Here is a 13,095-nt window from a genome sequence, read left to right as displayed (position 1 = left end):
ATGCAGGAGGCATCCTGGTAGGGCAGGTGGAGAAGGCAAAATTGTGGGTAAGTGTCTGGGGGCAGGAGGGGTGTGGCACATTCTGGAGACCAGGGAGAGCACCCAATGGCGATGTCCATCTCCTCACTGGCCAGGCACAAGTGCCATATCCCTTCTCACCTAGATAGCCTGCTTCTCCCTCTGCAGCCCCAGCCCTGAGGGTGCGGAAGAAGGTGCCCATGCCCGGGACAGCCCCCTTTTTATCTCCCTGACCCCCTGGGTCCTACCACAGGGACTGAACACAAAGGAGATGCAGGGAAAAGTCTTCTCCATGGGACCCATCTGAAGATCCTGGAGAGAGGGAGGTAGAGACCTTGCTGGTGGGCAGTGGACTTCGTGAGACCACAGTGGGACCTCCATTCTCAGGGCTGTACAGCATCAGCTCTGCCTCCCCTTCTCATCCCACTCTGCTTACTGTTGGCATGCACACACCCCAATTCCCAGGGCTGACAATCTCCATCAATTAAAAGATCCTATGGGGCACTTAGCACAGGGCCTTCCTCCAGTTCATTTGCCAACCTAACTGCTTGTATCATGAAACTCCCTGCAAAAGGGCACCAAAGGCAAAGACAAATCAGTGCTAACAAGAGCCTGCTGAGCACAGTGGGAGAGGGGCGGTGGGTTATGGGAGGAAGGAGAGGGCAGGTGGAGAGGACTCAGAGGCATGAATGGGTGCATCAGAGGACCCAGTGCCAGCAGCTCCCAACGTGGAGATGTCAGTCCACTATGCCTCCTATACATCCCAGTGAGCTGGGGCTTACCCAGAGCCTCAGACAGATACAGTACAAAAGAGACAGACAGACACAGGGCAAAAGAAACAAGCTTTGGAGTCAGCTTAGATTCAGACCTCCCTGGAGGGACCTGGGCAGGCTTCTTAATCTCTCTGAGGCTCAGTTTCATTACCTGCAAGACGGGTGTGAAACTCCTGCTTCCCAGGAGTGCCCATCACTGAACACATGCCTTGGGGCCTCTGTTATATATCTGGCACTGCGCTGTATGCTGGAGCTGTAGCAGAGACCTGGTCAACAAACTCTCTGACCCAAAGGGAATGTTCCATGAGGGAGGTGGATAGTAAGTCAACCACCTAACACAGGAGATGATTCCTATGGTCACAGAAGCACACGGTGTGACTGTGAGAGTCAGGGCAACCCAAGGGTGCCCAGAAGGGCTTCTCTGAGAAGGCAGCATGTGAGCTAAAGCCTCAGTGGTGAGGGGAGTGGGGCTGAAAGCACAGGACATGCAGATGCTCATTGGCTCCTTGGCCTCTCCTCTCCACCAAGTAGATGAGATTGTCACTAAATAATGAGCCTCTATGCCTTCAATGCCTAGGAAGTCCAAGGACGCAGGGGACAGAAATGAAAGCTGCAGGGACGGAGGGAGGGGACAAGCTGAGGGCTTCCTTCAGACTTCCTGAGGAAGGCTGCCTCCTATCCTTGCAGCTCTCTGGTTCAGCTCACCCATGCAGAGAGCCAGTGCCCTGGAGTGGTTCAGCACCCTGGAGAGAGACCGTGACTCACAACGGATTCAGCACCCTGGAGAGATCCGGCAATGCTATTGCTCTGTGCTGCCATCCAGCCACACATATTTGTACCTACTTAGCCCACACCCCAGGACCCCACTCCACCAGCAGGTCACCCCCAGCTTCACAGCATCCGACCACTCCCCAAATCCACCCTGAACATTCCTGATCCTCTAAGCTTTTGCTCAAGAGCTTCCTCCTCAGTTCTGCCTACAAAAAGCTCACTTACCCATCAAAGCCTGGTGCCAACACCATCTTTCATGAAGCCCTTTTCCTGATTTATTTTGGGGCCTTCGCCACACTCTGCTTTTTGCCTCCCCCTTCTAGACTGTGTGTTCCCCAAGGAACTGTGTCTGATTCATGCCTTTCTTCCAGCCCAGTACCTGGGGGGCACAATGTATGCTTCAGAAATGAATGAGTGAATTTTCAGAAGTAATTTTTACAATTGCCACCATTTGTAGAGAACTCATGAGGCCAGAAACTGCTACATGCTTCACATACCCTTTTATTTACAGTTCGAGAAACTAAGGCCAAGAAATGAGCAACCTGCACAAGTTCACACAGTTAAGAAGAGGCAGAGCCCAGATTCAAACCTGGATCAGATGGCACAGCCTGTGCCCTTGACCGCAGCTCCTCTCTGCCTCTCTCTAACCCTGTGTGCTGCCATCTGCCAGCCCCATGGCATCTGAACACAGCAGCCATGGTCCCCTGAAGTGATTCTGAATCTTTTTTTAGCCTGAAATTGAAATCACTGATGCTTCAAATTAGAACCCCAAAATGAACGAGCCAAGACTTCAGATTTGCAGTTGCCAAGCTGTCTGCATCCACCTTCTCAGCAAGATTCCTGGGCTGCTCCTCAGCCCGAACCACCTGTTCCCAGTCAATATAGAGGACAAAGAGAACAACCCCCCAGGCCCAGAAGGCCATGTGCAGAAAAGGGATCGAAGCTCCCAGCCATCCAGGGTTCTCCACAGAGCAGCGGCCTCTGCCTAGGAGAACAAAGACCACAGTGCATTAAGCCTCAGAGAGTAAAGACCCCTCAATGCTGTTACCCTTGGTCAGTGGATCCTGATGACACAGTGAGAAGCCACCGAGCTCTCAGGACAGAAACATCCCACACTCAGAGGGATGGAGGACAGACACTGCTTGTCTTTGGTGTGATGCAATGAAATATTGGCCTCAGTGACCAAGGCACCAATGTGACCCCAGGTCAAGAATTCAGCAGTCACTCTGGATTCCTGCTAACATCACCTGGTGTTTTGTCTTTAATTTAGTTATTAAGTAGCCATTTAAGACCATCTAAGTAAGACCTGAAGAAATTTTGGTGGGTGGGGTGGGTGGAGAGAGTTCCTAGATTGGTCCTCAGGGCCACCAGCAGGATGCGTGACAAAGTCTCTCACAATACCCCAAAAGGCAAGCTAGCGAAATGTGAGCTGTGTGATGTGGCTGAATCACTAGACCAAGGGATGCTTGGCACAACAGGGCTCTGGCCTTGGCCTTGGGATTTGCTGCTAGAGGGCAAGGTGGGCATCAGGAATAAGAATTCCAAGGAGACCCAAAAGCCGCCAACATGGAATTGTACATGGTGGTGAGTGCCCTGGGAGCAGGGCTTTGAGCCAAAGCAGGAGACATGCCTGCCAGGGATTTTGGGGGCTGGCGAGGCGTGAGGCAGGCACCTATATTAGTGATGTCTCCCATAACAGAGGCACAAGGAAGCTGTAGCTCATGCGCTCTTGGCTGAAAGTGTCTGACGTACTTGGCACATGGTGGGTGTGCTCTGTAACTGCTACATGCTTGAAATAACAGTGGTAACAAACATCAGTCATTATTATAATATTATCATCACTGTTTGTTCAACTAGGTTTCCTCTTGTGAGTCAGGCATCATTAATGACGATGAAGGACAAGATGATAATCAATGACAAATACTGACTGAGGCTGGGTGGGGTGCCTGAATCTTTAGTCCCAGTGATTTGGGAGGCTGAGGTGGGAGGATCATTTGAGGCCAGGAGTTTGACACCAGCCTAGGCAATGAAGCAAGACTCTGCCTCTACAAAAAAGTAGAAGAGTGACCAGGTGCAGTGGCTCACGCTTGTAAACCCAGCACTTTGGGAGGCTGAGGTGGGCAGGTCACCTGAGGTCAGGAGTTCAAAACCAGCCTGGCCAACATGGTGAAACCCAATCTCTACTAAAAATACAAAAATTAGCTGGGTGTGGTGGTGCGTGCCTGTAATCCCAGCTACTTAGGAGGCTGAGGCAGAAGAATCATGTGTACCTGGGAGGCGGAGGTTGCAATGAGCCAAGACCGCACCATTGTACTCCAGTCTGGGCAACTGAGCAAGACTCCTCAAAAACAAACAAACAAAAAACAACACATGCAGAAGTTAGCTAAGTGTGGGGGTGCATGCCTGTAGTATCAGCTACTTGGGAAGCTGAGGTGGAAGGGCCTTTTGAACTGAGGAGTTCAAGTCTGCAGTGAGCTGATAGTGCCACTGCGCTCCAGCCTGGGCAATAGAACAAGATCCTGTTTCTAAAAAGAAAGTTGATTGAATGCCAGCCCTGTGCTCAGCACCTCTGTCCAGCACTCTGGTGCTGAGAGCTTGGGGTGGACTCAGTTCATGTCAGGTGATTCTACTGTCACAACCACCCATTATATCAAAAGGAATACTGGGACCAGCAAGTGTAATGACTGATCGTGCTGAATCTGGACTTCATTTGCTTTCCTCCAAGTAATATTTAACACTGAAGCTGGGGAGTGGGGTTGACCCTCGAGCAGTGAGCTCTAACAACTATTCCTCATGCCAGCTTGGTTGAAAAGTCAAACGTGCTAGAGGCTGCCTCACAATTCTCAAGTCCTGTTTTTAAGTACCAGCCTAAGAAACATTTTTTTTCTTGAGACAGAGTCTCACTCTGTTGCCCAGGCTGGAGTGCAGTGGCACAATCTCAGCTCACTGTAACCTCCACCTCCCGGGTTCAAGCGATTCTGCTGCCTCAGCCTCCCGAGTAGCTGGGATTACAGGCACGCACCACCATGCCTGGCTAATTTTTGTATTTTTAGTAGAGATGGGATTTCACCATGTTGGCCAGGGTGGTCTTGAGCTCCTGATCTCAAGTGATTTGCCCATGTCCGCCTCCAAAGTACTGGGATTATAGGCGTGAGCCACCGCACCTGCCTTATGAGACACTCCCAGGGTCTCCAAGGAAAACAGCAGGGCATCTCTCTTAGCATCCTGACTTAAATACAAACCTCAAGTATAAAGCAGATCCACGCCCTCTCTCGTGCAAGTATTTAATACGAGGAAAAAGTAATTAGCAAACTCGAGCACCACTTTTCAAGGATGAAGATATTGTCACCTGCTTCAACTGCAAGGGAAAACCTATTTAGAGAAATTAACACAAAAAGGAGATTGGCCACTTCAGGGCCAAGAAAACAATCACAAAAACCACAGGCATCATCTGAGCCCTGCAGCAGGTGGGTGAGGAATGGACCCTGGGAAAGTGGGTAATGCCTGGAAAGGCTTTCTCCTCCAGCAGCAAACATCTGTGCCAAGGGGACTGGACATTGTCTCCTGTGTGAGACAACTTTCTTTTCTTTTTTTTTTTTTTTTTTGAGACAGAGTCTCACTCTGTCACCCAGGCTGGAGTGCAATGGTGTGATCTCTGCTCACTGCAACCTCCACCTCCTGGGTTCAAGAGATTCTCTTCTCTCAGCTTCCTGAATAGCTGGGATTACAGGCGACCGCCACCACAGCCAGCTAATTTTTTTGATTTTTAGTGGAGACGGGGTTTCACCATGTTGGTCAGGCAGGTCTTGAACTCCTGGCCTTGTGATTTGCCCTCCTCAGCCTCCCAAACTGCGAGGATTACATTGTTCTAAGACATACTTTCCTATGTATGAAATGGATACTTTTCAAAATAGGAATACTTCGATTCTAGGAAATCTGAGAGAAGCATCTGAAAAAAGAGAAAATAACACAGTCCCACCTTCTAGGGGTTAATATTTCCTGTGCTTTTTTTTTCCTTCTATGCTTGTACTGGGGAAAGATGGCATTAGATGATATTGTGCTGGTAATTTCGATTCTGCCTTTCTCACTAAGTAGAATGTAACCTTTTCCCGTTGGTATTAAGAACCCCTTTGAAGCATCATTTTTAATGTATTCTTATGAATTCACAACAGACACCCACTGCCCTGAACTATTCACTGTTAGCCCCTGTCCCTCCCGCCCCAACTGCTTGTTTTTGCCATGCTGTGATTTCTATCTGTTTTTTAAATATCATTCCCTTAGCATGGATTCCTAGATGTAAAATTCCTGGTTCCGCTTTGTGGCTCTTGTTACATACCGCCACATTGATTTTGCGAACATTTATGGCAATTTGTTTCCCCCAGCAACATGTGAGTGCTGACAGCAGCAATGAGGATAGTCACAAAAAAGTATTTGCTAATTTGAAAACAAAGCGGGCAACTCACTGCTTTTCTTCTTACCCTTTGCTCATTTATACACGAAGCACATCAGTATTGCTCGTGAATCTTTGAGCCATGACATGACTGAGTCGGACAGCCTGGGATGGAATTCCACCCTCTCCACTCACCAGCTACATTGCCACGGGCCAGTGATTGCACCCGTGTGCCTCAGTTTCCCCATCTGTAAAATGGGGAGGAACACACATGCTGTATGGATGACCGTGAGGGTTAGATGGGGCACTGCAGGGCTTGGAGATCCAGCCTCAGCTGCTATAGACAAGGACACGGGCTTCTTGTGACATCTGTTGTGAATGCTGTTTGCCTTCTGCCTGCTTGTGGCTGAGTTGCATTGTAAGCATGTCTCAGACACAGGATATTTTAGTTCATGAAAGTCACTCAAGAAACAAAATTTAGGTTGCCAAACAAGGGGTTTGTGGAAGAGTCAGTCCTAATCTTAAGGAGATTAGCAGAACACACCTGCTTGCATTGGGCCGAGGAGACTCTAGCTGACTTGCCACATCAAGAGGCTGGAACATCAACACGGACTGGGCCAGCGGATCATCGCCTTGCCTGCCTCTTGGGACCCCCGGTATCACCACTGCAGCTTTCACGGATGCCCTAGCTCTTGCCTCACAGTTCTGATTCAGGGTGTGTGGGCTGGAAACCAGGTTTCTATAACCCTCAGGTGACTGTGCGCCTAGCCGGGTTTCACTGTGGGAGACCTACCATGAGCCCTGCATGACATCAACGTGGCGTCCCCACCTCCACATCTCCTTAATCACCCCATGCATTATCGTCACCCAGGAGCCACCCACATCCTCCTCAGGACGTCTTCTGAACTTCTCAAGCAACCTCTGACCTCTCCAGCCATCTTGTGGGAGTGAAGGGGCCTAATCAGGATCATCTCTAAGAGACAGCACACAAAGTCTTCAAACTATTCTGGCGGGCTGACTAAACTCTCTGGTCTCAGCTTCCTGACAAGCTCCAATCATTATGAAAACCAGTTTGGACCGGGTTTCCTGTTGTCACCAGAGCAACGTGGGCCTCTGTCATTCCTCGCTGGTGGAGGCCCCATGCTCACCTCTGGCCTGCATGGAGAGAAACACCTGCCCTGCTTCTCTTGGGGGCTGTTGCTGCTCCAGCGTCCACCTCTCTGTAAGCCTCGCCCTCCCCCAGCAGGTCCCATGGGCATTCTCCGCAGGGGCATTCAATTTCCTGCTGCCCTGCCCCTCCTATGGCCTCTGAAATCTCTCTGGCTCCTTCTCCCCTGGGCTGGTGACATTTCATAATCTGGGATGGCTTGGTGTCATCAGCCATCCCAGGGATTTCCGGCACATGAGCTGATCTGAAATGCCAACCACGCACTGTCCGTGGAGCCACCATGATCAAATGTCCCTAACTGCGGGACATCTGATTATCCTTCACGTCCACCTCTAAGGTGAACCTTTTATTACAACACAGCTTGTGCACCAACATCTGTCTGTCTCATGAGATTCCCAATTTGGAGACAGCTGAAAGCCTTTGATTGTGGTTGGTGGGGTCAGGGGGTGGTCAACCAAGGAACAAAACCACCACCAAAGAATGAACTCTTTCCAAAAGCTTAGGTAGGACAGAAACACATTCTACCTGGTAAGTACCCAAGAAAATCACACACAGCAGGAAACCACAGCAGGCACCAAGGCTGAGAGCCGGATGGCCACGTCGGGGCGTTCTCACAAAGTTAATGACAGAAAATGAAGCTCTGGAGATGCCAAAGAGGTTAAAAGCCAACATTCACTTCAAAGGGTGCCCATTGGTCCAAAAGTTCAGGCCGCAGCATGCATTTTTAAAGGGAAAATAAAAATCTGTCACACTTTCGAGGTTCTTTCAAATAGCAGAGAGAAAGGAAGGCTTGCCAAGAGCTGCCTGGGGTGAGGAAGACAGAGTGCCTGCATTTGGGGCGGATTTTCACGTGCAGACCTTGCACCTCACCGAGAGCTCAGGAACCCCACCGGCTCTAGGGCTGGCTGCTCACCAAAAAGAAAACTCACGTGAGACACGTGAGGCTGTTTCACACCACCCCTCCAAGGTCGAAGCTGAAAACACAGAACCAGGGTCTGCTGGAACAAACACGCACCTATTAGGCTGTACACGATCTTAATATTCCAGTGGCAAATTCCAGTGGCTAGGAACACAACTCAATGGAATTCTCAGTCTTAAGTCCCTAGAGGAGAATTTCTGAGTGGACATGATGAACTGGGAGGACCCAGGATGGTGCCAGGGTCTAGCTCTCTGTGCCCTGCGCCCTTGTTAATGCATGACTCATGTGGAGCAGCCTCGTAGGGTTGTGGAGGGCCCAGTGCCCCTTGGGCCATCTGTGACATCATAAGGCAGGCACAGCCCTAATGCATTTCAGGACTAGCCATTCCTAGAATTCCGGAAGTCAGAGGTCATGCAGAATACAAAACCTGCTTCAAAATGGCAAATATATTTGCATATCAGAGGTGAAAAGCAATGTCAAAGCAGGAAACAGAAGTGTAGAAACTCTCAAAGCTCCAAATTTCCACAGAGGCTTCAAACAGGACAGGTGCGCCGCCTTTCCGGCCCCACCCAGGTGAGCTCTCCAGCGGCAGACAGCAACATCCTCTAACCCAGTTCGGCTCCGCTCGCCAGGCAAGTGCGGGGCCCGCACATGTGCCTCAGCAGGCCACGTTTCTTTTATTGATGAGTTTATCCAGGAAACAGTCCAATGAGCTGAACAACGGGGGGTGCTCTTGTATCTGCAACCCTCTTTTATTATTGAAAATCAAGAACCAAGAGCAACCTATTCCAACATCCCCCACTCTGCCTGTCACACATGCACACACTCTCACACCACCTATAGACTTCAGCCCTGCTGCTAGGCCCAAGGCCACACCCCCCTCAACACACACACACACACGCACACACACGCACACACGTACGCACACGCACACACATGCACACACACACACACACACACACACACACACACACACAAGAAGGGGACTTACATCCATCCCAACTGCATCCTACTGAGGATGATTCAACCCAGACCCTCCGCATTTCCACGACGGTTACAAACAGAGCTGGCCCAGGAACCCGCAGCGAGCTCCAGTCTCCATCATTCTGGCAGTGCATCCGACACTTTTAACACTCAAGAACCCAAATAAGCTTGTTTCTCGTGCAAACCAGGCTCTGACTGGTCAATAATAATTTAAATGTATCTTCCAGCAAATCAAAGAGATCGACGGGAGGCACTCAGAATGAGTTCAAACACCCGCTGCATCTCACCTGGCTCTCTCTCCTCCCATGGTCTCTTCCCTTCTGGCTTTCCATCGCCCCTTAACAGCCCTGTAGGCCTCTGAGGTTATCTCTACTGAAATCGAAGCATGAACAGCACACGTGGGAGCTTAGGCCCGATTGGGAGGAATGGTTGCGGGTGGTCCTCTCACCAGGGCAGGGAATGTGGGCTCCTCCTCTACAGAACGGGCGTGTCTGGCCGGCCCAATGGCAGGGACCACCACGTGGCTGGCTGGATGCGACATACCCATTCCTTCCACCTGCACCTGGAGTTCCGACGTACATGAGGCAGGGCTCAGGGTAACATGGGAGAGCGTGTGTGTCCAAGAAATGTGAACTCCCAATGAGGGCCATTTGAGTCTACTGAACCTTTAAAATATCATCTTTTCAACTTATAAGGTTCTTTTCTTCTTCCCATTTCCAAAGAGTAACATGTTCCTTTACACAACAAGATGAAAAGTAACACCTAAACTCACAAAAAGGCCAGGTGCCCGGATGCACTGGGGCCTCAGACCCCCTGCACACACCAATGTGCCAACCCTCGGGAACGTTTGCAGAGCACGGGCACTCACACCTCTATTCTCTAAACGAAGGGAATGCTCTTTTCTGTACCAGCAAAAGCTCATTTTCAAAGCATCTGAATTCAAACATCTCCTTTTGGCGCCATTGACGCCAGCCATCCCCTTGCCCAGGCTCCTTGGTCTTGGAAGGCCATCATCCATCTGACAGGGCCGTCATCACAACCTGCAAATCTACGCACTCTTAGCCATCAACGTTACAGACCTCACGCCAGCAACCACCACACAAGAGAGCTCACCGACTCACCCGTAGGACACAAGGAGGGATGATGGCTCCTCTTGGTGCTTATTTATAGAGTCACAAGTAAACCACCCACAGATCTGCACATGTCCCCAACATCATGCTGACCACATGCCTCCTCCTTCCACCTTCTACTTCAGGACCAACGGCCAAATTCCACAGATGTCTCCTCCTTCCAACGGGTTACGGCCAAGGCCCCCAAGACAAGATCAACAGGCAGTGGCACCCATGGTGGGAGAACTTGGCCAAACTATGAAAGTTCATGGCAGCCTCCACAAGCACCCCCAGACCGTGCCTCATGGCCATGCTGCCAGGACAATGACCATCTCACTGAGAGTCGGCGCTCTCCCCAAGCAGAAAGGTACAGACACCTGTGTCCCTACCTCAATCAGGAAGTCCCCGGTCCTCAGTCCGGCTTGCCATGCCACCCCACCCTCGTCCACGGACTCCAGGTACTGCAGGGCTGGGAACGCCGGTGTTGGTGTGAATTCTTCAATGGGTGTGTCAGCTGGGAAGGCAAGCAGTGCCTGGTTACAAGCCTGGGGGGCGTTTTCCACGTTCACATTGCCCGACTTCCCCATGGGACCCCAGGAGGAAGTGGACCCATGCATCTCCCAGCACAGGTGGCTGGTCCAGGCCAACTCTCCCCCAGGAAGGGCTTGAGACTCATATTTGTGGGTCCATGCAACTCAAGCAATGAAGTCAACTGGACCTTGGGGCCGCCATCATACTTCTTGGCCTCTCTGCTGGATCATGTGCTCTTTGGTACATGTCTACACGCCTGTCATTTTCTTTAAAAGCATCAGTGACTAAACATTTTCGGTTCTAAAAATGGAAAAGTTCCTCCCCTGCCACACAGAGCTACAGAAACACCACACTGAACCACTTGCCAAATTTACATCTACGTAGACTCGCAACCAAGGGAATTCGACTTGGAACGTGGACGGAACATCATGTTGACCCAGTGGGTGGCTACGGATTTGGAATCTGCTATGAGTCCTCCCTACAGGGAGCCCAGGCCTGTGACCACTCCGTGTGTGACCAGTGTCCCCAGGAACTGATGTGGGGGGAGGGGTCGGAACACCGCTGCCCAGCACAGCGAGGCTCGGGCCTCTGAGGCCCACACAGCTGCCAGGTGCGACTCCAGGGCAGGAGATGGACTTTTCTAGGGAGGCAGGAGTAGCCAGGGGTGGGTGGGTGTGGAGATGAAGATTCCCGTGGGGGGAGGGGAGAGCAAATCACACAGACAGGCGTGGACGCTCTCACAAGGACAGAGGCATCTGCTCTTTCTCTGGACGGCTGGCTATGGAGCTGTCTGAGCCTGAGGCAGGTGGGCAGGCCAGCCGGGAAGGAGGCCTCCCCCAGCACAGGTGTGGGACCCCTGGCACAGCGCGGAAGCTCCGAGATGAAACTTCCACATGGCTGAGCCACACACGCGGTGGGCGGATGTCCCCTCTCACGGGGAGGCGATGCCATTTTGTTTTCTTTCAGAGGGGCGGCTGCGAGTGCAGGGCGCCTGGTGGGTGCACCGCCATGGACCGCATCCCCGAGCCTCCCACGACGGGCCACGTAACATGTGTGCTGCTGGCTCAGTCCACGGCAGAGGGGACCATCTTGTCACATTTCCTTTGCAAAGTCACCTTAGAGGCGAGCGCACGAATGCCTGCCACCGTTACAAAGCCCACTCTCAGGATGGGGCAGTTTCTAATGCCTGAAACTCAGGCCCGGGCAAACCTGGGTATCTGAGACCCGGAGCTCTGAGCGCAGCCACCCTCTGGCTCAACTAGAACACAAAATATTGACAGCCCCATCATTTAAAAACAAAAGGTAGGAGAGGGCAGGGGGGAGAGAGAACCCATTCAGAAGAACGTTGTCTACAGAAATTAAAAATATTCCTCAAGGAAGCCCTAGCGTTTTCTGAGTAAGGCAGAATGTGAAAGAACATGGTTGTCTAGCAACCAAGTGCCCCCAGGAAAAATGCTTATTTAATGCTTCTTCCCGAGCTGGGGAACATTTTTCATGCAGGCGTGCACACACACACACAAAACACGGGAACATATTCAGGCTCCCGGCAGCCGCGCTTACCTTTGGCCCCTCGAAGCACGAATCCAAAGCCCTCATTGTCTTTTTTCTGCAGGACCACCGTCTTCTCCTCAATAATGCAGTCACTGTAGAGAGAATTCCGGGGACAGCGACCATTATTGTAACCCGTCATCATCACCGCGGCTGCTCCTCCGCCGGGGACGTTCATCATCATAGCCAATTAATCACCCCAGCTCGCCAGATCCAGGCAGCATGGAGGAAAGGAGGCAGCGAGGGTGCAGGAGGAGCGAAGGAAGAGGGGGGTGGCTACCGGGATAGGCGAGCGTGGCACAATGAGACTTGCAGGGTGGGGGCAGGCAGAGTCGGAGCCAGCCGGAGGAAGGAGTCATACATGGTGGGGCGGCTGCCGGAGGGGTGGCTGAGCCAGCGGCAGGCTCAAGGGGGGCTGGCCAGGACGCCGCCCAGGGCAAAGAAAGTAAGTGGCCCGAACGGCGGCGGTGGCAGCGGCGGCCTCGGCAGTGGCGGCGTCGGGAATGAGCTCCTCCAGCTTGTCCCGGCCACACGCATCTTCCAGGGGAGCCTGGGGAGATCGGCCAGAGGAGAAATGGGGCAGCAGTTTTGTTTTGCTTTTCCTTGAAGGGGGTTCAAAAAAAATCAGATCCTATCCGCTCCCTGCACGAGTCGGCAGCAGGCACCAGAGACGCAGGGACCTGCGCGTCGCATCCAGCGCCCCCTCCCTCTCCCGTCCCGGCGCCGGCGGTGTGCGGCAGGCAGGAGCCCCCACAATCATCTGACAGCCCACAGCGCGCCCGGCGTCATCCCGCGCAGAGCATCCGCAGGCTGGGCTGGGAGCGGGTGGGGAGGGGGAGCGGCTGGGGCTCTCTCCACATCCCCCCTCCAGCATCCACCCCCTG

The 13,095-nt window shown here is 52.1% G+C and overlaps 1 protein-coding gene across 9 annotated transcripts in view; it reads right to left on the bottom strand.

Annotated features, from left to right (window-relative positions):
* Positions 1-13,095, bottom strand: part of SHANK2 (SH3 and multiple ankyrin repeat domains 2) — a 687,472-nt gene that overhangs the window by 183,936 nt on the left and 490,441 nt on the right. For all 9 annotated transcript variants that reach the window (XM_032282493.1, XM_032282495.1, XM_032282494.1 and 6 more), the window contains 2 exons: positions 12,224-12,306; positions 10,522-10,646 (listed from right to left, as the gene is read on the bottom strand). In XM_032282493.1, coding sequence (XP_032138384.1) covers positions 10,522-10,646; positions 12,224-12,306 — 208 coding nt within the window. The remainder of the gene's footprint in view (positions 1-10,521; positions 10,647-12,223; positions 12,307-13,095) is intronic.

The sequence above is a fragment of the Sapajus apella genome, unplaced genomic scaffold, assembly GCF_009761245.1.
Source record: "Sapajus apella isolate SASKATOON/1434 unplaced genomic scaffold, GSC_monkey_1.0 scaffold14, whole genome shotgun sequence".
In the NCBI taxonomy this organism is placed as follows: Eukaryota; Metazoa; Chordata; class Mammalia; order Primates; family Cebidae; genus Sapajus; species Sapajus apella.
The sequence above is the reverse complement of the archived record's forward strand: the minus strand, read 5'-3'. Positions and strand labels throughout refer to the sequence as shown.